We start from the raw sequence: 24977 nt of genomic DNA on the forward strand, positions 1-24977 counted from the left end.
CAAACAATCCTTGGCAAATTAAAATGAAATCCATTCTCAGATTACTTGGGAATGTAGGAGGGTGTAGACATCTTTTAGTAGCCTGGGAGCTCAGACTGCTTAGCATTTGAAAACAACAAAGATGCAACTAGCAAATTAAGTTCAAGTAACAATTTTGGTATGAATAATGGATGTTCCTTTTTGAAGTGTCACTTTCTCTCTTCATTATTGGTAGGGTAAGAGTCCCTTGGTTGCTGCTATAAGCTGAGATTTGAACTTTTGAACGTGGTAACAAGGAGTAGATGAAATTCTTTATTACTTAAGCTTTACCTCTCGTGTATGATCAAAAAGGGGTATACCTCATATTAATTAATTTTTTATGACATAAATGTTGAGGTTTTATGTTTCATGTACAGTATTGCCTTTTTACTCTCTAGTTCTGCTCTTTTGTCTCTTACAGTAATTGGTTTTTTAGTAAGTTGTGGATTGTAGGATAAACTTGAGTTGTGTTTTTATTTGTTTTGCTTAATTTTGTTGTTTCATGTAGGTGAACAGATCAGGAAAGCTCGATAATGAACCACAGTATTCTGTCAATGCTGAGATAACTAGATTGGTTAGCTCAGATTTTGAATTGCTTATTATCTTCCATTTGCTTACTAAATAACTAATCAATTAATCTTACAATTTTCTATTCTATATTTTTATTTTTATAGGTCTTGTCATTGGATGAAGTTCAATTGCAGCAAATATTTATTCTATTAGATTACTTATGCACAAGCCGATTAAGGGAAAAGTGAGTTATTTTATTATGCCATGATTAATATTTTCTCTGTTGTTAGTTAATGCTTTTATTTGGTCTGCTTTCATAGTTTTATTTTTGTTATGGTTGTAATTTTGAAGATGCCTGTTTGAGGGGGTTGATTTTGTGTGGGATAAAGTTCAATTTTAGTATCTTTATGGGCTTCAGTTTCTAAACAATTTTGTGATGATTCTTTCTTTTAAATTCTTACAATTGTGAACTGGTTTTTGTTTATGTTTGTCTTTTTCCTTTTTGGTTTTGATTGAATTGTGAAACTTTGCTTATTAGTAGTGGACTGCTGGTTCACCTATATAGCTTCATATCTTTTGTTAATAAAATTTGCTTCCTATATCTTAGTAAAAGAATTGGAATTAGTTTTGCATATTTATCATTTCTATAACTTCATGATAGAGTGTTGTTGATATGTTTATGCGGTGTCTAGCCTCCTATTTTTCCATAAGAAAATAGCTTTTTATTTTGAGATACAAATCTTATAAAGCATCAACAGTCGTAGGTCAGGGTCTTTTGTACTTTAATGATTGACTTTTTCCTCCCTTTACTAGTTTCAATTGAATCTTAACTTTGTATTGGATGATGTAGGTATGGACGTTATCGTCCCAGGTGTAGTCCGTTATCAAGAAAACCAGATGGTTGGCAAAAGTTGTGGTGGCAATATGCTCAGCAATCTATCTTATCAGATGTCCGTAAGAAATTGAAGAAAACTTCATGGAGATACCTTGGACAGCGACTGTAAGTTTAATTTCCCATTAATTAGATTACTTTATACATAGGCATCATGCCGCATGAACGATGAGTTCTTTGTTTGATATTGCTTATTCCTTAAAGACAAAAATTATTTTTCTTATTAAAAAAAAAATCCACTGAAGTTTAATTTTAGTTATCTAATAATGACAATGTTTGAGGATTGCATTACACAAACACTTTCTTTCTTTTAGTTGTATAATTTAATTTGAACTTCTTTTAAAGTTTTTATCCTGAGGCAAAAATGTTGGAGCTCTTTATCATTAACCTCTCATCAATGCTTGCTTCCTCTGTAGTAAAAGTCATTCCAGGTTTACAGATCTGGTTACAAACACACATACTAACACCCCCACTCACCCACCGAAACCTACACCCAACCGACCGATAATTTAATGTGTCTTACCTATTGGAGGTAATGATTCTAGCCAATGGGGCAAAAGAATTGATGTAAAACATCAAAGAATGCTCTCACACATGCAAATCTTGGGTGAGCTTTATTATTCTTGGCTGAAATTCATTGAAACTCTATCTGTTTCCAGAGCAAGTTAAAAGCTTTGAAATATATATATATTTTTTTAAAAAAGATAGGATGATTCTTGTAATAGGCTGATTCAGTATCTTTTATGTTCTGCATTCTGGTAAACTGCTTGTCAGTTGGGTTCTTGTTAAAAAATAGTATCAAAATGTTATTGAACTTCATGTTTGATAGCTTTTTCATGTTACCTTAACAGCGGACAGATTTAAGCAATAGTTGTAGCATCACACATTTAATTTAATTTTGTTGCTTACATGTTTCCTTTTGTAGGAATCTCTGGTAATATTACATGTTCCCTAATCACTGTTTTAGGTTGTGAACCTTTTTTTTTCCCTGGTTCCAGGAATTATCGTCGGAAATATGTCAACTTATACAAGACTAAACTTGATTGTCTTCAACAAGAGCAGGTAACTTTATTTTTAATTTTCCTTTTTTTTTTTTTTTTCTTAGTGTTTACACGAGTGGGCTCACCAATCTGTTGACTATTTAAGATTCTGAAAGAATAATTTAATGCTGTTCAAATTTTTTGCTGCACACTCCTTCACTGCAATTTTAAGGTTCCATACTGTAGATTTTTTTTTTTTTTTTAATAATTTTTTAAAAAAGAATGTTTTTAATAAATGAAAATCATATATACTTAATAGCTGGTGTTTTTTACATGTCAAATAATGCCATCTGTCTGTAAGTGATCTTGACATTTGAAGTTTAATTGTTTCTGCACTCTCTTCTTAGCAGTAGACATCCCCATTTCTTATATAAAAGAAGAGATGTTATTTCTGTTTATTATATGTGGAAAGTTGTGATGGTAGATTAGATAGGAAGAATTGCGTGCTAGAAGTTGGTTGAGTGAGAGGAATATGCAATTTACAAGATCAGTAAGCCACAGCAATAGCATCTTAAAGTAACGGATAAGAAACATTTGCACATTGTGGTAACTCCTTTGGAAAGTGAAGATTTCATTATGTAGAGTAGGAAACGAATTGTGTGACATGAACATGCAGTGTAAAGTCTAAATATTTCTTATTTAATATCAGCTCTATATGTGCTCTGAAACCGTTGGTTCCGAAAAGTGGGTGGGGTGTGGTTGCAGTATGTCTTAAGTTCAAAATTTTCCTGTAACACTGTAACATAAAAGAATCTACTCAGCCTAGTTTGAAAGTCAAAGCTAATTAGAAAATTTCTTAGTCTTTTTAATTGCTACCTTATTTTGTTAATTGTTTTTATCATCCGTAATTAATTCAGTTTTCTAGTTTGTTGTTTTTTCTGTTGGTTTATTTGGGATGTTGTTAGAGTTGATTAAATGTTTACCTGTTTATGTTTTGTATCTTGTGATTATCAGCCAATTGAGGAATCTGTTATTATGGAATTGGAGCAAATGGAGAAAGATTGTGATATAGATGACATCTTAAGTTATAGATCAGCTGCTGAATGTGAACTTCAGGTATGAATGCTTCTGATGACAGGCTAGTATTCACATTTGTATACTACGATTGGATTCTGTATTCACAGTTGAGATTTATGATTATTTTAGGTCAAGTATCATATTTAACCATTTTTTTTTAGGATGGCAGATAGCATTTTTGCAACTCCATTGCATCATTGGTGTAAGTACCATTTATTGTGTTAATTTGTGTATTTGTTGTCTCCACAGGAAGCCTTAATGAACTCTTCAAATTCCAGTATGGGAATGGATGGTGGCACTTCCTCAATTGAAAAATCACGAAATGATGAGCATTCATCCAGCAGGTCCCGTGGATGGTTGAATTGGCTGTCCCGTGGTATGCTTGGTGCTGGAGGGACAGATGATTATAGTCAATTCTCTGGAGTCGTCTCTGATGAAGTTGTAAAGGTAGCTGTCCTGTGTTGTTAAAAGTTAAAATTTCTGTTTTAGAAAAACTAATGACTGTCATTTTGTGCAGGACATATATGAGGCGACAAAGTTCCATCCTATGGTTTTACCCAGTGTTGACGAGGATGGAAATGATAAGTTCCACACATGTGCCATAAGGTTCAGCATAGCTCGAATTTCTGTGTCACTTTGGAGCAGGTATAGTTGGGTTGTATTCAAACTCTTTCTGGAGGGAAAATGGACCATCAATTAATTGCACAGATAATAAAATGGTTTAGAGAAGTCAATTTCTTTTTCTGAGTAGATGCTAGTGTCTTTTCAAAATGAATTTGGTGTATCTGTAAGGAATTTGAGGATACTTTTTTTTTTTTTTTTTTTTAATTGGGAGCTGTCTTGGTTTGCACTGGAGCTCTCTTTTTTATGTTTATATCTCGTAGTTTTTGATATTTTGGTTGGACTTCTTGTTCATTATCTTTGTATCATTTTAATATTTTCGTAAGAATTATTTCATGTGTTCCATCATTATTTATAAGAAAAAATTAGTGTGTTGAATCTGTGTGATGTCTTCAGTAGATGGTAATTTATGTTGTAGCACAAAAATGAAGCTTTCAGAGGATATGGAATTCTGTCTTAAGCTTTGTCGTATGTTACTCAAATTTTTAAAGTTCAGTAACATTTTTTTTCTTCCTACTTGCTGTATTTGACAGATGGTGGAAGTACATGAATGGTAAAATTATGGTTTGTGCTTACGTTTCAGGGATTCTGGTCAAAAAATTGCCAAGCTTGTCCTTGAAGGTGCAGTTATTGATTGCAATATTTGGGAAGAGTTGGCAAATGTTACTGCTGTCGTCAAGTCAGCGAAGATGGTTTATCCACTTAACAAGAAAGTCATTCTACTGATGGGGGAGGTTTGTATTTTAAATTGTAATTATTTAAGCATATTTAGTGAAAAGTGTTGGCGAATTTTAAAAGTTCTTGCTTCTTTTAGTTTTGCATGTTGGTGCTTTTTATTGAGGAAATGATCATGGGATCTTTTATTAAGAAACAAACTTTTATAAAAATTGGAAATCAACCAAGAAAAAAGGTGAAAACCAGTCGACCATCAAGATAACAAAGGTCTCAGTAAAAGTTGACTTAAAACAGAAAAAGCATCTAACAACTGAATCTCCATTTTCTTGAATATAGATAAGGGTTTATTTAATTTTCCCCCCATGAGATCGCTTTGTATAAAACTCATCACTTTGTTTAGAAACTATTAAACACCCTATCATCAGGGTGTTTTTGATAATTTTGTGTTACAGTTGTTTGATATTTTAAAGGTTTTTATTTTTATTTTTATATATTTTAGAGGTTTTTTATACTTTTTGAACAAGATAGATGAGTTCATACGAAACAATCTCATAGCGGGGGAAATGAAATAAACCCTTTCTTTAAACCTTAGCACATATGATTACAAGGAAGTTAACCTTAGCATTCAAGTTCTAAATCTTCCTCGTGTGCATTTTTAAAAATTCTTATTTTTTTCCAACTAGATCACCTGAAAAATTCCAAATTTACTGCAATTCCATAAAAATGAAGCCTTTCTACCTTCCTGGAATTACAAAATATTAGAATGCAGTGATAAACATGAAGTCGGAACTAAATTGATCTTAGAGTATCATTTAATGAAATAACTGAATATGGGTTGTTGAAAATTTCAGTTCTCTTGTCGTCTTTAACTTTTGTGATCAGGTTTATAGGCTAAAAATATATTGTCTTTCTCAGTCATGCAAGGAAAAGGCACTTCAAAGTGAACAATCTTCTTTAAGTGTACAAGTGGATTTGTCTTCAAAGGAAGATGTTGAATTATCCGTGAAGGTACTTCTAGTGATTGCCTTTTTCTCTTTTTAGGAATAAGTTAGTACATATTGCTTTGAAATTCCCTATGATTTTAAAAATGATAAACTCTGTCAATTTTTAGGTATTCTTTTGCATATTTAGAAATTATTTCATTATAGTTACTGTACTATAATTTGCATGTTCAGGTCAGGCTTCAACCACTTGAAGCGACATGTGATACAGAATTTTTACTGAACTTCGTGGAATTTTTTTCTGTATTGAAGTCTTTCAAATCTCTGCATGAAAGGGTAAGCTGTTGTATACACTGATTGAGCTTTATCTGTATCATATTTTGCTTCTTTTGCTGTGGTATAAACTTGACTGAATTTGTTGTTGATGATTCTAAAATACTGTCAACTAGGTTGGTCCTTATATGGTGTGCCCTTTTTAACATTTTTATTTGCCATCCTTTTTGCATATGTATTACTTTATCTTCTTGTATGGTTGTGTGGTGCATATGAATGCTTGACTTTTTTTACCTTAAAATAATACTAAAAGTTGAAAATGATGTAAAAGTTTTTGGAAGATTCAATAGTTACACTTTTGCTTGAATCACTAAGGTAAATATTTGTTTCTTTGGAGAATTAGGGTTTGTTGGAGAACATTTAGTCATTTCTTGAAATTATCTATCAGGAGAAATTTTTTTCAGTAAATTTAGGCTTAGAGTTCACATATTTAACTCATTCTAGGTGGTATTAGAGATTTTTTTAAGAGTAAATTTGGATGAATTTCGCTACAAACAATCAAACTGGGTCCATGTGGGAAGCAATTACTTTTCACATAGAATCTCTATCTCTCTCGAGTCATTTTGACACAACAGGATATCTTCTTGTGAATATGAATGATGTTTGGTAGAATAGATGAGGAAATATAGAAAATAAGTTCTTAAATCTAAACAAATGAAGTGACTACCACATCAATGTCCTGTAGTTGGGCATGCATATATCTATCCTTGTGTGGGTAAATTGTGCAAAGCTGCCTTTATGAGGTCTTGTTTAATTAAAATGATGCTAAATACATTAATTGGTAACCCAAATTTTCCACACCTAGTGATGAGTCATCCTATGTGGTATTGCTATATCATTTACCATATTAACTCATCATTTACACTTAAGAGCTACATAGAAAGACACATCACTTGGGATGTGGAATTGGGGTACTAGTTGGGTTGTATGGCATTATTCATTTAGTTTATTTGGTGCATTAGTTTGAAGCACAATCACTTGCAGTGTCCATAGCTGTATTTGTTACAGAAACTTAAAGATGTGCATTAGTTTGAGGTTCATTGTCCATTATTTTCTTTTCCAAAGGCTGGTAACTGCGTTTAGCACTTTATAGTAGTAACAGTCAATATTTATACTAGTGCAGGTCCTCTCATCATTGAATGGGATCAAAGATGTCAAGGCTCGATTGTCATCAAAGGCTGGGTGAGTTTTTGTCAGATTGCATGCAATATTCCTTTTTATCAATAAGACTGCTTTTTCTGTCATGTTGTTTATAATCTGTTTCAGTTGCTATATATTGCTTATGTTTGAGTTTAATGTACATCTTTATGTGATGCAGATACATTTTATCAAGCCACAAGAATGTGATGTGGGATGTTAATATCACTGGTGTCACCATAAATCTTCCTTGGAGAAATGTGATTGCAGAAGAAAGTAATCTGGTAACTTCTTTACATGTTTCAGTGTACTTGACTTAAATTTGCTTCTGTATTCTATTATCATTATTGTTCTTGGTTTCTCATTTGGGATCAAGCTACTCATTACTGATACTTTTCGTTCCATTGCTCTTGGAGTGAAATTTTTAGTCTTAATGTCTGGTGTTGTCAATGCTACATATATACATGTTTATTTACTTCCCTATGATGTTGAAAACTTTTGAAATCACGTCTTCAGCTTGCTCAGTTAAATGTAAAAATTCTCTGGACATTGTAAATTTTTCTTGTTAATAAAATAAAAATGAACTTCATATACAGTTAAGTGAATATAGTTATCTTTCCTCTCTTGAAAAACTTGAAATAAACTTGGTTAATAGTATGGTTGATAACAGGATAATAGTTGTCAGCGACTATATGACGGATTTAGGACATGTTTCTCATATGAATTCCTTTCAGTAAAAGAAGCTGACCAAGAGAAACATAGGGCCTTTTCTTATACAGAAATGGAAATAATAATCACACTTCTGTCTTCGCTGTCCTTGAATTACGCAGTGTTTATATGTTTTACAGCTGTCAGACACGAAGTATTCTACTGTTGTCCAACTAATCTGGATTCTGGTGATTTACTACATGGCAGCAGAAACACCATATAATCTAGCTTCCTTTTTAATCTTGTATTGTTTTTTTTTTATTTTTTTATTTTTTTTTTAAATTTTAATTTTTGGTTCCCTATATTGGTTGCTTGTGGTATTTGTAATTCTGTCTAATAACAATCTGGCATGATATTTTTTAGTTTCATTGTGGTTGTCTACCAATGTCTCTTTGATGTTGACCTACTATAACATGCAGGTTTTGCAATTGGGATCTCTTCTTATAAAATCAAAATCTGATCTAGATTCTCTTACATTAAATATTGAAGAACAATCCTCTAGCCTGAAACTCTTATTGAATGCTTGTTCCGAGGATTTTACAATGGGTTTCCGACTTCAGGATCTATATAATCACTTTGAGGTCAAACTAAATGATTTTGAGGTCCGTATCCAATTTTTGGTTTTATTTTAGGTTGCCTCTTCACAATATAATTTCTAATTCTATACGTTGAAATCACGCAGATAAAGCTAGGACTGCCTCATTATCCTCAGAAAGTCCCTATCTTAGAGAAGTTTTGTGCTTCAATTGCCTTGGCTTGTAGCATTATTCCTGATGAATCAATATTAAATCAGTTGGAGGTAGTAAAGTTAAATTTTTATGGTACACTATAATTTCAATGTCAGATAGATAGTTTAAGACTTCAAGTATGAGATATTGTGATTATTGCTATCTAATTTACTTTTGTTGCCTTGTTCTTAGTAAAAAATGTCATTATTCTATTATTTGATCTTTATTTCTTGAGCACGATAAATAATCTGTAAATGAGATACTTGACATTTCCTAATTAATATCAAAGAAATCCTGGAGTTGTTGGAAATTGTCCTTTTCCTTATTTATATCTGTACTTTTACATCTTTTTCTAGTGTTGCAAATTAATATTTCTCAGTTTTGGATCCTGTGTAGAAGATTCACAATATCAAATGAGGAATATAGTAGGGATACTCAATTGAGGTCAAGTTCCAAATGAAGCTTTTCTCGATATTCAGTTTCCCGCTCTTTAATGAGGAACAAGTTTTGATGATTGACAGGATACCATTTGAAGTGAGTTGATAATAGATGAGATGTCATAAGAATAGTTGTCAATAATAAACGATATAGCAATTTCCATTTTTTAATGAAGACTAGTCAGTTAAAAATATCATGCAGCTCAGAAACTTCTTAAGGTTTTTTAAAATAAATTTATTTATGATAATATCTAAATGAGGTTGGTGTTTTCCTTGGTGGTCTTTCTTATTTATTCTTTTTGTTCAGGTAAATATTGTTGTATCACTGCTTCGTGGACACTTATCTCCATCTATATACGAATCAATTGTGTCATTGATTCTTCATCTAGATATTCTGCAATCAAGGACTGGGCCTGCGAGGCTAAAGCATTCCAGTTCACCAAATATCACATTGGATCAAATTGAGACTTCTGTTTTTGGATTCTCTATATCTGCAAGTTTGGAGTCGGTCAGTTTATATGTTGACCTTGCAAATGATGGAGAAAACAGCTCTCTTCTCATGCTTGCTCTACAAAAATTAGATTTCTGGTTTGTGATTACATCTTAATTTTGTGCTTATTTTTTATTTTTATTTTCTTTGTGTACCTTCTAGCTGTTGGTCTCAGGGTGCGTTTGGTTCAGAGAATGTTGGATTACTGGGAATGTTGGATTATTGGAAAGTTAGATCACCTTAAAGATTATTAGGAATCTTTAGGAAAATATGTTTGATTAGTTAGAATAAATTGGCGGGTATGTTATTTAAATTACTAAATTGCTTTCTTTTTAAATATAAATATGATATTATTTTTATTATTAATTTTTGAATAATTTCTTTTAACCCCCAACATTTCAGATTTAGCTAAAACGCCCCAGCTTATATAAAACTTTAATTTATAACAAAATAACCCCACCACCCCAAGCCACTGCCAACCACCACCGAAAAGTCGTCGGAGTCGCTAAAAATGGCTGAGAGTCGCTGGGAGGCTTCGAGAAGCTCTGATATGGCTGTTTCTGGCCATATTGATGGCTGAAAACGGCCATATTAGAGTAGATCTGGCTGGAAAAGGCCAGATCTGTTCTGGCCATTTCCAGCTAGATCTACTCCAATATGGCTGTTTTCGGCCATCAATATGGCCAGAAACAGCCATATCGGAGCCTCCTAGCGACTCTTGGTCAGTTTTAGCAACTCCGGTGACTTTCCGGCGGCAGTCGATAATGGTGGCTGGGTGGCGGCGGTGGTCTGCAATTTGTTTTAAATATAAGGGTATTATTGTCTAAAAACTTAATTAAACAAGGGTAAAATTGTAATGGTGGATTAATGTAAATTGATTTTAAAACAAGGGCATTATTGGCTAAAATTTTTATTAATAAGAGATAAAATTGTAACAAAAATAAGATTACTTTGGAAATCTTATAATACCTAATAGAGATAATCAGATTATCTCCAATATTACTAAAAGTAACTGTTATTGGTATTGGAAGATTACCAGTATCTTATATTATTTGACAACCAAACGTGGTAATCAAGTAATATAAGATGATATAACTTCAGTAATCTTATATAACCTCCAACCAAACGCCCCCTCAGTATCATACAACATTACTTGAGTTTTAGAATTTGATGCTTGTGTCTTTTTATCTTTATCTTCTTGATGTTGGTTAGAGGTGTGTTACTCACAATGGTTTGACTTTGCATACGTCTTTTCCTGTTGCCACTACTTTATGCTAATTAGGATATTTAATATCTTAATTTATGTCTCTCAGTAGAGTATTTATATCTAAAACCCCAAATGTTTTTCTTTTTTTTTCAAATTTTGTTTAGATTCTTTTTATTATTTCCTGTGTTTTAATCTGAACTGTTGAAAACAAATTACAGCTATTCTCTGAAAGAACTTGAAAACTGCTGGATCAGTATGAAAGCCTTGAAGATAATCTCTTATCCTTTGAGAGGTAAAGATGACAGTCATATGTTGGCTTCATGTGAGGATGCGTTTGCTTCCAGTTCTTCAAATCAGCAAAACGGGACTTCTGACCTTAGTGATCAAAGTGATAATAATGTTAACAAAAGCTCGTCCTCTGAAGTGTGCTTTTCTTTACATTATGAAGCTGGCAAGTGTGTAAATAACACTTACAACAAGTGTACAGTATGCTTGAATGACGCTGATCTCCACTGCTACCCATATATATTCGGTTTATTAATGGGATTTTTTGATAAGATATCTTCTTATAGTGCTTCTGGTACTAGTGAGAATTCCTCTATTCCTACCGTGGATGGTAAAAGTACAAAAACAGTGCCTCATTTTGGATTTCAAAAGTTTGGTTTCTCAAATTTCTTTGAAACCGGATCCTCTGATCATGCAAACATTTCATTGGATAATTATCCATTCATTACCATCTGCAATTCTGGTTATCTTGGTAGCCTTGAGAATTCTCTTCTTTATCGCATTCCTGACTGGAGGAAAATATTCAATTTAAGGGACAGAACATTCAAAAGTCTGAGATGCAATTTAAAAAAGGGGTCTGAAATGCTTAATGCCTCATCGTGGAAATCCTCATCTGATATGATTACATTCCCTGGTTCAGGCAGTTTTGATGACACAAATCAGTTTCTTATTGATATCAACCTTTGTGAAATCAGAGTTCATTTCCATGATTCTTCATGTACTGTTGGAACTGTTACTGTACCATCTTCTAAATCTGCAATTTTGATTTATGAAAATTGTGTGGATTTATTGTCTTCCAATGTGGGATTAGTTCTTACTTCTTCCTGGTGTACTAAAAATTTCCATAAGTGTCTGTGGGGCCCATCATCACCAAATCTATCTCCTATTTTGAATTTACGAGTGAGGAAAGGCAATATTGGATCATTGAGTACTCAGGTTGAAGTCAGCCTTGCTGTTCAGCATGTTTGCTGTGTTTTGCCACCTGAATATTTGGCAATATTGATTGGTTACTTTTCATTGCCTGACTGGAATTTAAGTGAGCAAACTGTTGCTGAACAATCAAATGATATGTTATACAAGTTTGAAATCCTGGACTCTGATTTGATTGTGCCAGTGGAAAATGACGACCACCAGTTCCTGAAGGTTGAAATTCAACAGCTGTATTGTAGTTTCATCCATAATTGTTCTTTAAATAATATATTGATGGACATTTCTCCCGAGTACATGGTTCCTGCACATAAACTTGCAAAACATAATCACTGTTTAAATATATTTGGACGGGATTTATTCCTATCTTTTCTGCCGTTCAAGGATGATGGATATGGCTGCTTGATGGTTGATCAAGATACTGGATATGGAAATAATATCTTAATTGGACCACTTAGTGCTGATGCTTGGGTGAGAATACCCTGGGAAAGCGAATCCACTTGTGGAAGTTCTTCAGCTCCAATCTGTGTCATGTCAAGACTTTATCATTGTCAAATTATTGCTAATGGTAGGACAATTATGTGTTCTAATTTCACTTTTGTTTATGAATTTTTTTTATATTCGTTTTGCTCTTTGAAAAATCAAAATAATAACTATCACTGTTTCTGCTTTCTTTCTTTTTCTCTTTTTCCTCATATTGACAGATTGCTACACATTTGATGGATTTGAGGCTCTGCTAGATGTCATAGATAAGTTTTCCTCCGTTGATGTTGAATCGAAGATGTTTACATCTGATGTTCTACATTTTCTTCAGCTAAAGAAGTGTCTAATGGAAAAGGATGTGGTTTCACCTGTTACCTCAGACATGATCTTCACAGAGGTCAAATGTTGTGTTGATTCATTGTCAATAAAATTACTTCACTTGAGAAAAGACTCAGTTTTACTTAAACCATTTGCAAAGGTGGATATGCAATTTATATGCTCTGTGTCACTGATGAATGAGACACCCATAAGCTTGGACTTGAATTGTTTTTCTTTAGCCCTATATTCATCAGTTAGTTCTGCCCTGTTAGCAAGATGCAACAGTGACTGCAGCGCCCCATCAGCTCTTGGTATCTGTCTCTCAAAATCTGAGTATGGTGAAAACAGACTTCATGTCTCTCTCCCTTCTCTTGATATTTGGCTACATTTTTCTGACTGGACTGAGGTAATTGACTTTTATGATTCCCTCTCTCAAAAAATGTCAAAAACTGCAAATACGGATGTATCAACAAAGAATTCAGGTATAGATACAGAGGGTCAAATTGAAAATTTGGTGATAACTGTTTCTCAAAGTGCTTTTCCAAGTTCATGTATGTCAACTTATCATGTCTCCAAGAACATAAAGGATGCAGCCGTCTTCATTGTAAAGTCAGAAAATATAGGCATTACAGTACATTTTCCTATTAGGCTCAATGAAGCAGCATTTCAAGAAGATGATGTAGCTGAAATTCAAGATGAATGTCCCCAAAAGGATTCACTTAACATGGCTGTTGGGAAGCACAGTAAATATGTTGCTATTACAACACATAGTAGATGTAGTGAACTACTTATATATGGTGGAAATGCCAAATTAAAGATTTTGCTGGAGAAGACAAGTGGCGTGGTGGGAACATGCGAGGAAAAGAGTGTTAATTCTTGGCCTTTTTTCCAGATATTACAAGTTAACGTGGAAACTGAGTTTTGTAGAGACCAACTGGATCTTGTGCATGTTAATGTCTATGTGCAGTGTGATAGATTGGATCTGTTGCTTTCATATCAAGTACTCTACTTTTGGCATGATGTGGTTTTTGACACTCCTAAAGCAGGGTCTTCACAACTTGCATTTCCTAGTATGGATCTTGAAATCCGGTTAAGGAAGGTTTCTCTTCTAATATCTGATGGAAGGGTATGCTTGGATTTTACTACTTAGGCTACAAGTTCTATTCATTTATTTTTCATAAGTTGTATTGTCATATTTTCTTTAATATCAAAGTCCCTTTTATGAATGTTATAGCTTAAAAGTGATTTTCAGCGTGAAATACTTGGGCTATTAGTTCCTTTGGTATCTGTATATGTATTTGTAAATCAAACTGTATTTGTGTTTGATCCTTATATTAGGAAGCCTGTTGTAGTTTAAATGCTACCTTCCCATCAGGTTAAGCTGTTGGGATTGATGGTCCTCACCATAATTCAAATCTTCACAAAAGTTTCTTCAGTCTACATTATGCAACTGTGTCGTATATTTTAATTGCTTGAAACTTTTTTTCTTTGTTAATTTTATGTTATTTTCTTTTGTGAAGTGGAGCTGTAGTGGACATCTGTTGGAAATCACTATAAGGAACTTCCTATTACATTCTTGTGTGACTGAAAGCAGCATGGAGAGCTCTGTAGCAACTGAACTTCAAGTGAACTACAGTAACATACGGAAGGTATTGAGCCACCAAGTTTTGCATATATTCCTATTGGTATAGAATGCTAATATGGGTGTCAATTCTATTGATTTTAGGTCTCATGGGAGCCTTTTATCGAACCTTGGAAGTTTGAGATGAAAGTAATCAGAAAACATGAGATGATTGCTCTTCTAAATAGCTCCATTATTACCGATATTGATCTCACAGCGACAGCACAGCTTAATTTGAACTTTACAGATTCCCTTGTTGAGGTAAATATTTCATATTCCTTTGAAATATGAACGGATGAATTCATATTTTGCCTTTGTTTGAAGGTACCAATGCTTCTTTTTTTACAGACGTAACTGAAACGAAATCCTTCCTATAGATTGTTGCAAAACATTGACAAGTTTTCATGCAGAACAATTTTTAACACTAGTTCTGGATATAATTATCGATAATCTTGATGGTTAAATTTTCTAATTAATATTTTTCATCTTTGAATGCTCCTTTGGAGTGCATTGGGACGTTTAGATACAGTAGGCATCTATCATGTGTGATAATGATTTAAAATATTCTTCATGGTCTAAAAACATAAAAGTAACTTGATCAAGTTATGGTTTTGTTTTCCTTGTGTTTTATACCAGATGACATGAGTAGAAACATTTATCAGCTTATAGCTCTTGGTCATTGCTTAAGGTTTTCATTTCTTCATGAATTTCAGACAGTAATTATCTTAGTTCCTTTTTTTGTGTCTTTTTAGTGTATTTTCAGGACGGTTGAGATGGTCAAGGATGCTTGGGGACTGATGGGGCCGGAAAATCATCCTGAAAACCAGATATTCTTGAATTCTCTAATGAGTGAAAATATATCTGAAGGAAGATATGCTCCCTATGTACTTCAAAATTTGACTTCTTTGCCCATTGTGTACAATGTTTACCAGGGGCCACTCAGTTCTAGTGAATTTGATGTCTCAGAGATGAAGGATGGAAAATCTGTGCAGCCAGGAGCCTCTATTCCAATTTATCTTAATGAAACTCCTGATGAACAACTTTTTCATTATAGGAATGCATATTCATCTGACAGGCTCAGTGACAAGCAATCAGATGCAGTGACTCATCATTTCATGACCATTCAACTTGATGGCACTTCTGTGCCTTCTGGCCCTATTTCAATGGATCTTGTAGGGATGACTTACTTTGAGGTCGATTTTTCTAAGGCCTCAAAAGCAAAAGAAATTGAGAGAACTGAGGATATGTCAAAACACAGTCTTGACAATATAGGGAATGTTAACTCCAATACTAATAGTGGGTTTGTTGTCCCTGTTGTGTTTGAAGTTTCGGTACAGCGCTATAGCAAGTTAATACGGTTGTACTCAACGGTAGGTGTGCAATAAACAGTTTTTTGTTGTTGTAATACTGTTCAATCCTTAGTTTCCCCTTATACTACTTGATTTCAGGTCATACTTTCGAATGCAACTTCAATACCCTTGGAACTACGGTTTGATATTCCATTTGGCCTAGCCCCAAAGGTACAGGAAAAGAAATTAAAATTGTATTTGTTCCGATTCCATCTCTATACTTATACATGTACGTGATGTTGCACAATTTGAACTTCCCAGTTATTTTGTTATTTCAGATCCTGGACCCAATATATCCTGGCCAGGAATTTCCACTACCTCTACATTTGGCTGAAGCTGGTCGCATGAGATGGCGCCCTCTGGGAAAGTCTTATCTGTGGAGTGAAGCACATACTGTGTCTACTATTATTTCACAGGAGAGCAAAATTGGATATCCAAGATCTTTTGTTTGTTACCCATCTCATCCAAGCAGTGATCCCTTTCGTTGTTGCATATCGGTTCAAAACGTTATTTTACCTTCATCTAGTAGCTCAAAACGATCTTCAGCTCTTCATGTGAATAGTACTTTGAAGCAATCAGTTGACAGTGGTGGTCAAGTAGTGCATGAGTTCGATCGCTCAAAGAATCGATCCATTCACCTGGTGACGTTAAGTACACCCTTTCTAGTCAACAACTACCTTCCTGAGGCAGCATCATTGACAATCGAAACTGGTGGAATCACTCGTACTGCATTGCTTTCAGAGGTCTGTGACTAGCATTGCTGAATGATAGATTTTTGGCATGATTCTTTCTCTTTCATCCTTAACGATGATGATGCAATCATTTAATTTGTCTTGGTTTTTCCAGGTGCAAACTCCATTTCATGATATTGATCCCTCCCATGACCTAGGACTGGAGTTCAATTTGCGCGGTTTCAGACCTTCAGTTTTTAAGTTTCCACGTGCGGAAACGTTCAGTACAATGGCCAAGTTCAGTGGAACAAAGTTTTCTTTATCTGAAACCATGACCTTGGATCCTGAATTATCCAGTGGTAATTTAAACTTGAGGTTGATTTCTTTCTATACATGATTATATGTTATGTTAACTGTGTTACTTTTTATTTTTTGCTAGATCCAACATATGTTATCCTAGAAAAGACTATGGATGCATTCTCTGGTTTTCGAGAGCTCTTCATTTTTGTTCCATTTCTGTTGTACAATTGCACTGGTTTTCCACTTGTTGTTTCACACTCTGCTGTGGAAAAGAAAGGAAGTGGCAGCACTATTCCATGCTGTTATAATTTATTTGATCAGGAACCACTACAAGGCAAAAAGGATGGTCTAAGCCTTATATCCTCAGATCAGGATACTGATCCTAGAGCTCCATTGATGGATAGTCAGGGGAGTTCTTTTTTGAAAAAACACATTGTTTCAACTAGGAAAATAAATCCTCATTTTGGAAAATTTCTGAGCAAGCCCGTCATTTCTTCTGGTTCCTCTGAACTCCTATATAATCAGTCAGTCAGGCATGAATTAGAGGGTCAAAAAGTTTCTTTATCTGATGTGAAGAATAATTTTTGTTCTTCCAGTCAACTAAATTTAAGGGAATCTGACTTTACTGATAATGGGGATGGAAAGGTTCATGCATGCATGTATTCTCCTCTTCCCCTTTCCTCTACGAGTGAAATTATGGTTCGTGTAAGTAGGAGTCTTTCTGAATATGTTACACAGAACATGCCCACTAATTCATGGTCAACACCATTTCATCTTGTCCCACCAAGTGGTTCAACAAGTGTTGTTGTTCCTCAAACATCATCAAATGCTGCTTTTATAATTTCCGTAACAGCTAGTAGTCTTGCTGGACCATTTGCTGGAAGAACACGAGCCATTACTTTCCAACCCAGGTGATAGTTTTCCCATACGTTCAATTATTAATTTTCATTTGTTAGAGACTACTTTTCATAATAATACAATCTTGTTTCGCACATTTGTTAATATTTTTATCTTCTGCAGATATGTGATTAGTAATGCATGCAGCAAGGCCTTATGTTACAAGCAAAAGGGAACTGATCTTGTGTTTCATTTGGGTGTGGGACAGCATTCTCATCTTCACTGGACTGATATGACTAGGTATTTTGTCGTCTTTAATTCGTAAAATGCTGTGATCTTGAATATGTATATGCTTTATGGTTAGACTATTATTTTTTGTAAAAATTTCATAACCTACGCTAAGTTTTGCTTACACTAATAGATTTCGAAACTATTTAGAAACCTCACTGTAACTAGGTTAGTGAGTCTGCCTATTTTTCTTTTTCCCCTTTTTTTATTTTTTTTTTTTTGTCTAGAAATCCAAATATAATCATTTTTGTACAATAATGGAAATATATAGCATTTGAAACTAGAAATTTTTCAAATTTTTGCGGTAATTTAACTTATATTTGCTTTCTTGAAATTTCAAATTTAGGGTGTAATCATGTTTGCTGAAAGCAGTGTTCCCATTTCTGACTGTAGTACATCTTGTTCTATTTTCAACTTACAAGAGATTGTCTACAAATTGCACTTTGCACGTTTCATACTATTGCTTTGTGTTAGAGACCAACTTCAACTCAACCTGCCCAGAAAACCAGTAACTCCAATTCTCCAGAATTCCACAGCCACACAAACCACAAGCACCAGTTCACAAACAAGAACAACGTTCAATTCAACAAATACTTCGATATATATATATTGATAGCAAACACTCAATACAACCATTAATTCGATCAACAAAGATTAAACAGCAACAAGAGCAATTATCCAAAACAGAACAGTAAAATAAGAAAAGAAAACGAAATAACCCAGCTGGACTTTGAGGACCAGCACCTCCCCAAGCAAAATTCCCCTTTTTACTTTTTTGATGCTTGGAGATTCTCTGTCCACCCTTTTATGCTGCTCTAACTATAACAGAATTTCCCCAAACCCAATCCTTAGTTGCCATCTGTCCACTGTCTTACACACAATATCATGCAATTCAGGACTGTTATATGCTCACAAATCCTGTCCACGTCCTCTCCTCACTCTTTTGTTCTTCCTATTATAGACAAGCATTGTGGAGGTCTCATCACATTGCTCATTTGGTAACCTGCATATTTTCTCATTGACATTGTTATCTAAGTGCTATCTAGACCACTCGGATGAGTTATTGCTCCTTGGGTAGTGCACTATTGCTTCTTTTGCTTTCTTTATCTTTGCGTTTGGAAAACCTTAAGTTTCTTTGTTTATTTGTTTTCCATTACTCGGAGATAATCATATAATTAATTCTCTCTCCACCACTGCTTGCACATTCAATATTCTGCTTGTTGCAGGGAGTTGCTGGTTTCCGTTCGCTTTAATGAACCTGGATGGCAGTGGTCTGGCAGCTTCTTACCAGATCATCTTGGTGATACTCAATTAAAATTGTGGAATTATGTTTCTGGTGCACTGAATATGATAAGGGTGGAAGTGCAGAATCCTGATGTTTCCATTAGGGATGAAAAGATTATTGGAAGCCCCGATGGGAATTCTGGGACAAATTTGATTCTCTTATCAGATGACGATACTGGATATATGCCCTACAGAATTGATAATTTCTCGAAGGAGGTGGGTATTGTTTTATGTATTTAATAATGAAATTTACAATCTTCTCTTGGTTTGGTAATTCTGACGCCTTCTGTCTCATTGTGTGTTTCTGTATGAGTTTGAAATTTATAAATATGGTGTATTTTAAGGTTGCAATTGCTTGTTATTTTGTAAGATCATGTTTTAATCTGCATATATATATCGAGGTGAGCAGCCAAATGTAAAAATCCTGGACAGAAAAGTTAAATCCTGGAATCACAAAATATATAATGCTAAAAAGCTACTTGAATTTTGCTTGTATAGACTCTTTCCTGTTTTTAATGTTATTTCTGCTATTTGTAGAGGTTACGAGTTTACCAACAAAGGTGTGAAACTTTTGATACCATTATTCACCCTTACACTTCTTGCCCTTATGCATGGGATGAACCATGTTATCCTCATCGTCTCACTATTGAGGTATGCTATTACTCATATTTGAAAGTTGTCAATGGTTTTGTAAATTTTAGTAATGAGCTTTAGTTTGAGAATTGTAAGGTTCCTGGTGAGCGAGTTGTGGGGTCATACATTCTTGATGATCTAAAAGATCATATACCTGTTCACTTACCAGCGACGGCTGAGGTACATTTGTTTACTCTTTATTCAATATGTTTATCAGCTGTAATGGCAGTTTGGAATATATAATTTTGCATGCACATGGTGTGGTCTAGTTCTATATAAACTTCATGAGGGAAACTGACCTCACCAAAAGTTTACGAACTAGTGAGATGAGTATGATAAATTATAAGTTTTGCTAGCTTCACCCTTAAATATGTAATTCATGGGTTAGTCTGAATACTAGAACCTCATTCAGAAAATAAATATATTATCATGTGTGACAAAAGTGACTTCCATGCAAGTTCAACTTACTAATGAAAAGATTGGGGAAGAATTATTGGAAATGAAGGTTGAAGGGAGAGGGGAGGTTGCAGATGGTCCTTTTGTATTTAATTAGTGAAAAGTTGAATATTGTTAATTTGTTTTGATTTATTCATATATCTACGCTTTCTGATACTTGAGTAAAATTTTACTTTAGATAATACTATTCATGTTTTATTATAATATTGCTGAAGATGTGGACAGAATTTGAAAATGTACTTATGAAATTGGGAGAGATTTCGTCTGTATAATGATGTGAAAAATACGTGCATTACTTTTCATCATGTATTCATTAGAATGTCAGTCAAAATGTACCTTCATCTTATGCATTAGTCTAATTTCAACAAGTTAGGGTTCACAATGTATTTATTTTCCTTTTGCTTCACTTAGTTAAACAAATGAAGCCACGATAAAGATACAGAGCGAGACCTGTTATTTTCCATGCCTAAACTAAATACACTTTTATGGTTGGTAGTTAGCCTCCGAAGCTTGATTTGTTCATTTGATCTAATGACTTGGACTAAATGTTTGGTCTTCAGAAGCCTGAGAGAACATTGCTTTTATCAATCAGTGCTGAGGGAGCAACAAAGGTACTATTCTAATTCTTTCCTGCACCTCAAAAACGCAATGGAATTTTCTGTAGCTAGTGATTGTTTCCATTTGTTGCAGGTGCTCAGCATCGTTGATTCAAGTTACCATATTTTGAAAGATGATAAAAATCCTACCAACCTGCACTACCAAGAAAAAAAGAAACAAGAGCAGAAGCAGGAGAAGTTTGCTAATTATAGTGAGAGATTTGCATTTAATATTCCATATATTGGTGTCTCCTTGATAAATTCATATCCACAGGTAGATAAAATATAAAATAGTGGTTTTGATTCTTTATCCTTTTTCTTTTCCTTCTCACTAAACAGGTCATTTTAGTTTAGAACTTATGAGAACTTTAAAAGTACATTTTTCATTTCTTTCTATTGCAGGAATTACTTTTTGCTTGTGCAAAGAACATAACAATTGATCTGCTTCAGAGTCTGGATCAACAAAAGCTCCTTTTTCAGATAAATTTTTTACAAGTAGATAACCAGTTACACACAACCCCATATCCTGTTATTCTGTCCTTCAATCATGAACAAAGAAGCAATGTAGCTGGCCACAAAACTAAGGATGGTGGTGCAATATCGAAAACTGAACGGCTATTGCAAATTTCTTCTGACCGTACTTTTGAACCTGTACTCTACCTATCTGTTGCAAAGTGGAGGAAGAAAGATATTGCATTGGTTTCATTTGAACATATAAGTTTGAGGTGCCCTCAGCTGCATTAGATATTAATTGTTTTTCAATATTTTCTGGTGCTTATTAGATTTGTTGAATGCTTGCAGAATAGCTGATTTTTGCCTTGAACTTGAGCAAGAAGTAATATTAAGCGTGCTTGACTTTGTTAAAACTGTCTCTCCAAGGTCTCAGAGTACAGTCTTGCCATTTTCAGATTCCACACTGCGCCCTGTTACATATGAGTTGGGTTCTGTAAAGGACTCATCTGTACATGGTCAAACTTTTGAGTATGTCAAAGCAATACAGGACCAACATTATCGAATGAATGATCCTGTGGTTCATAAAAGTCAGAGAAGTGTTGCATCAGTACCTTCAATTGTTCCAATTGGTGCTCCTTGGCAGCAAATCTATCTTTTGGCTAGAAGACAGAAGAAAATCTATGTTGAATTATTTGATTTGTCCCCTATCAAGTTTACATTAAGGTGATTGAATAATTTGGTCATCGTAGAACTGATATCCTTGTAACCAGTTTTAACTCCCCCACTCCCTCTTCTACTTGCCCACTAACCCTCAAATGTGTCATTTTACAGCTTTTCTAGCAGTCCATGGACGCTTAGAAATGGGGTTCCTACATCGGGAGAATCACTTATCCATGTAAGTGGACTAGCTTTATAGCATGATTGTTCATTACTTTTGCTCATCTCATGTTATGAACTTTGTTAACCTTATCCTACTTTTAACAATGGTTATTTACAGAGAGGTCTTATGGCTCTTGCTGATGTAGAAGGGGCACGAATTCATCTCAAAGAATTAACAATTGCACATCATATGGCTAGTTGGGAATCCATTCAAGAAATCCTTATGAGGCACTACACTCGGCAAATCCTTCATGAAATGTACAAGGTAACCGTGGGGTACATATGTAGTGGGTTTGTTTTTCACAGGTTTTTAGTGCTTGGCTCATTTCTACAGTTATCCACACCCCTCATGCAGCTTGTACTTCAAAGAAAATAGGACCTATGGTGGTATGATGACATGTGGTGATTTGAATTTGACCTGTTTCTAGTTGACAGTAAATATATTTTGCCTTAAACCATAGTGCTTTCCAAGCTTGCTGCTGGCTGGACTCTTATTGAACTCTTACCTGATTTTACTTCAGGATTCATGGAATACTTGTTCCTGTATTACACTGACCATTTCTGACATAATATTGATTAATGAATCCAAACATGTGATAGTTTGTAATTTCCTTCAGGGAGTCTGATTCCACCAATCACAAATAAGCGGCTTTTCTAAATGACACAAAAGTTTACTCATTCCTTCCTCTGTATTCTCACTGTCATAATTTACAGTCTTTTCTTGCTTCTTTTAATTGTATAATTTGCAGGTATTTGGGTCTGCTGGTGTTATAGGTAATCCAATGGGATTTGCAAGGAGTTTGGGGCTTGGCATTAGAGATTTCTTATCAGTTCCTGCCAAGGGTGTGTTGCAGGTAATAAACTTTCATAACTTGAGTGAAGTTTGTGCTGTTATCAGAAAGTTAAATCTATAGCTATTGCTTCTGCAGAGCCCAACAGGACTTATTGCTGGCATGGCACAAGGGACTACTAGTCTTGTGAGCAATACAATATATGCACTAAGCGATGCTGCCACTCAATTCAGTAAAGCTGCACACAAGGTATGTATGAAGCATGATTAAACTTGTACAAGTAGAAGGAAGTTGATTGATATTATAATGATTTTCTTCTTGTAGGGAATCGTTGCACTTACATTTGATGACCAGGCTGTTGCTAGAATGGAAAAACAGCAAAAAGGAGTAGCTTCACACAGTAAAGGTGTGATAAGTGAAGTCTTTGAGGTACTTCACTACGTTCTGCAGTTCTTTTTATTTATTTGTTTTCTTCGATAAAGTTACAATCTCTATATGGGGAGTAATTTAAAAGAGGGGGAGCTGGTTGGGTGTTTTTTGTTTGAACCAAAGCATCTTAATGGATTGCCTCATAAAAGCACTCAGAAGATGACTCATGATCTACCCTTCTTCATTAGCCTGTTTTTCGTAACAGATATGTCACTACCTTTAAACATAGAATTAGTGCTTCTTGATAGTAAATAGATCTGTATATCCGTAAAATTCTTTCATACAGTGCTGATGTCTAATTAATCTTATAATACTGATTGATTCCAGGGACTTACTGGTGTCCTTCAGACACCAATTAAAGAAGCTGAGAAACATGGTCTTCCTGGTCTCTTTTCAGGTAATGTAACAGAAGAAGCATTATCATCATTATCTTTGTTTAATATTTCTTAACAGTGTAAGAGACCGATAAGCAAGCATACTACTTCAAATTCACCGTTGGAACTGTTGGCTTTCTTCTTGTCATGTTGCTTTTCTTTTTTCCCTTTGCACAGGAATTGCATTAGGAGTGACGGGACTAGTGGCAAGACCAGCTGCCAGTATTCTTGAGGTTACAGGGAAAACTGCTCAAAGTATTAGAAACAGAAGTAGGCTTCACCACATAAGATCACAGCGGTATCGGGTCCGGCTTCCCAGACCTCTAAGTAGAGAACTTCCGCTTCGGCCTTACTCATGGGAAGAAGCAATTGGAACATCTGTACTCATGGAGGCCGATGATGGCTTGAAGTTCAAGGATGAGGTCCTTGTCATCTGCAAAGCACTCAAGCAAGCTGGTAAATTTGTGGTTCTCACGGAGAGACTGATACTGATAGTTAGCTGTTCCAGCTTGGTGGACCTTGGGAAGCCTGAATTTCAAGGTGTGGCTATTGATCCAGAATGGGTGATAGAATCTGAAATCGGTTTGGACAGTGTAATCCACACTGACACTGATGAAGATGTGGTACACATCGTTGGAAGCAGTTCAGATGGTTTAGCGAGGCAGAACCAGCACCCGTCTAAAAGTGGAAGCAGCGGAACAAGGACAAAATGGTGGAATAACCCTTCAACCCCCCTCCCACTTTTCCAAACCAACTTGGAATTGAAATCCAGGGAGGATGCAACAGAGTTGTTACAGATACTGTTGGCTACAATTGAGCAAGGCAAAGGAAGAGGCTGGGGCAGTGGGTATCTTTTGCATCAAAGTAATATCAGATAGAAAAAAGTATATCAGAATATTGTTACTGATCATAAAAATAGCTTGTAGCAGCAAACCCAGCATCCTATTCCTGGACTGAAGGAAAAGTCGTCTTTGACCTCAGCTGTTTGCCTCATGGGGAGAGGGTTTGAGGGTTTCACTTGTAGAATATAATTGACCTGGACCAGCCGTCTCGGTCATACCAATTTTTTCCTTGTAAATTGATCCTTTGATCCTCTATTTTGTACAGCATTGTTGTGTGAGTATATTTTTGTGCCATCTTTGTACATATTAAGCAACAGTGTCTCAGAGTTTGCCATCCAAAGTTGCTAATTTTGAAATGGAAATTGATTCCCTTTTTCTGTGCTTATTTACATGCAAACATGATTCTT

General features: G+C 34.8%; 1 protein-coding gene across 1 annotated transcript in view; it reads left to right on the forward strand.

Annotated features, from left to right (window-relative positions):
* The window catches only part of LOC116145668, a 32461-nt gene extending 7587 nt beyond the window's left edge, over positions 1-24874 (forward strand). Inside the window, exons 10-45 of the mRNA XM_031431118.1 lie at positions 2419-2482; positions 3415-3516; positions 3727-3924; positions 3995-4122; positions 4682-4832; positions 5689-5781; positions 5949-6050; positions 7171-7229; positions 7366-7468; positions 8312-8494; positions 8575-8691; positions 9365-9645; positions 10973-12534; positions 12671-13893; positions 14288-14416; positions 14494-14649; positions 15141-15758; positions 15837-15908; positions 16016-16480; positions 16584-16767; positions 16848-17619; positions 17729-17845; positions 19060-19333; positions 19655-19768; positions 19847-19930; positions 20767-20817; positions 20897-21076; positions 21205-21527; positions 21604-21978; positions 22087-22150; positions 22253-22399; positions 22884-22988; positions 23064-23174; positions 23250-23354; positions 23682-23751; positions 23906-24874. Of these exons, the coding sequence (XP_031286978.1) occupies positions 2419-2482; positions 3415-3516; positions 3727-3924; positions 3995-4122; positions 4682-4832; positions 5689-5781; positions 5949-6050; positions 7171-7229; positions 7366-7468; positions 8312-8494; positions 8575-8691; positions 9365-9645; positions 10973-12534; positions 12671-13893; positions 14288-14416; positions 14494-14649; positions 15141-15758; positions 15837-15908; positions 16016-16480; positions 16584-16767; positions 16848-17619; positions 17729-17845; positions 19060-19333; positions 19655-19768; positions 19847-19930; positions 20767-20817; positions 20897-21076; positions 21205-21527; positions 21604-21978; positions 22087-22150; positions 22253-22399; positions 22884-22988; positions 23064-23174; positions 23250-23354; positions 23682-23751; positions 23906-24606 (9583 nt within the window). The 3' untranslated portion in view covers positions 24607-24874. The remainder of the gene's footprint in view (positions 1-2418; positions 2483-3414; positions 3517-3726; positions 3925-3994; positions 4123-4681; positions 4833-5688; positions 5782-5948; positions 6051-7170; positions 7230-7365; positions 7469-8311; positions 8495-8574; positions 8692-9364; positions 9646-10972; positions 12535-12670; positions 13894-14287; positions 14417-14493; positions 14650-15140; positions 15759-15836; positions 15909-16015; positions 16481-16583; positions 16768-16847; positions 17620-17728; positions 17846-19059; positions 19334-19654; positions 19769-19846; positions 19931-20766; positions 20818-20896; positions 21077-21204; positions 21528-21603; positions 21979-22086; positions 22151-22252; positions 22400-22883; positions 22989-23063; positions 23175-23249; positions 23355-23681; positions 23752-23905) is intronic.
* The last annotated feature ends 103 nt before the right edge of the window (positions 24875-24977 follow it).

Source organism: Pistacia vera, unplaced genomic scaffold, assembly GCF_008641045.1.
Source record: "Pistacia vera cultivar Batoury unplaced genomic scaffold, PisVer_v2 Contig464, whole genome shotgun sequence".
Lineage (NCBI taxonomy): Eukaryota > Viridiplantae > Streptophyta > Magnoliopsida > Sapindales > Anacardiaceae > Pistacia > Pistacia vera.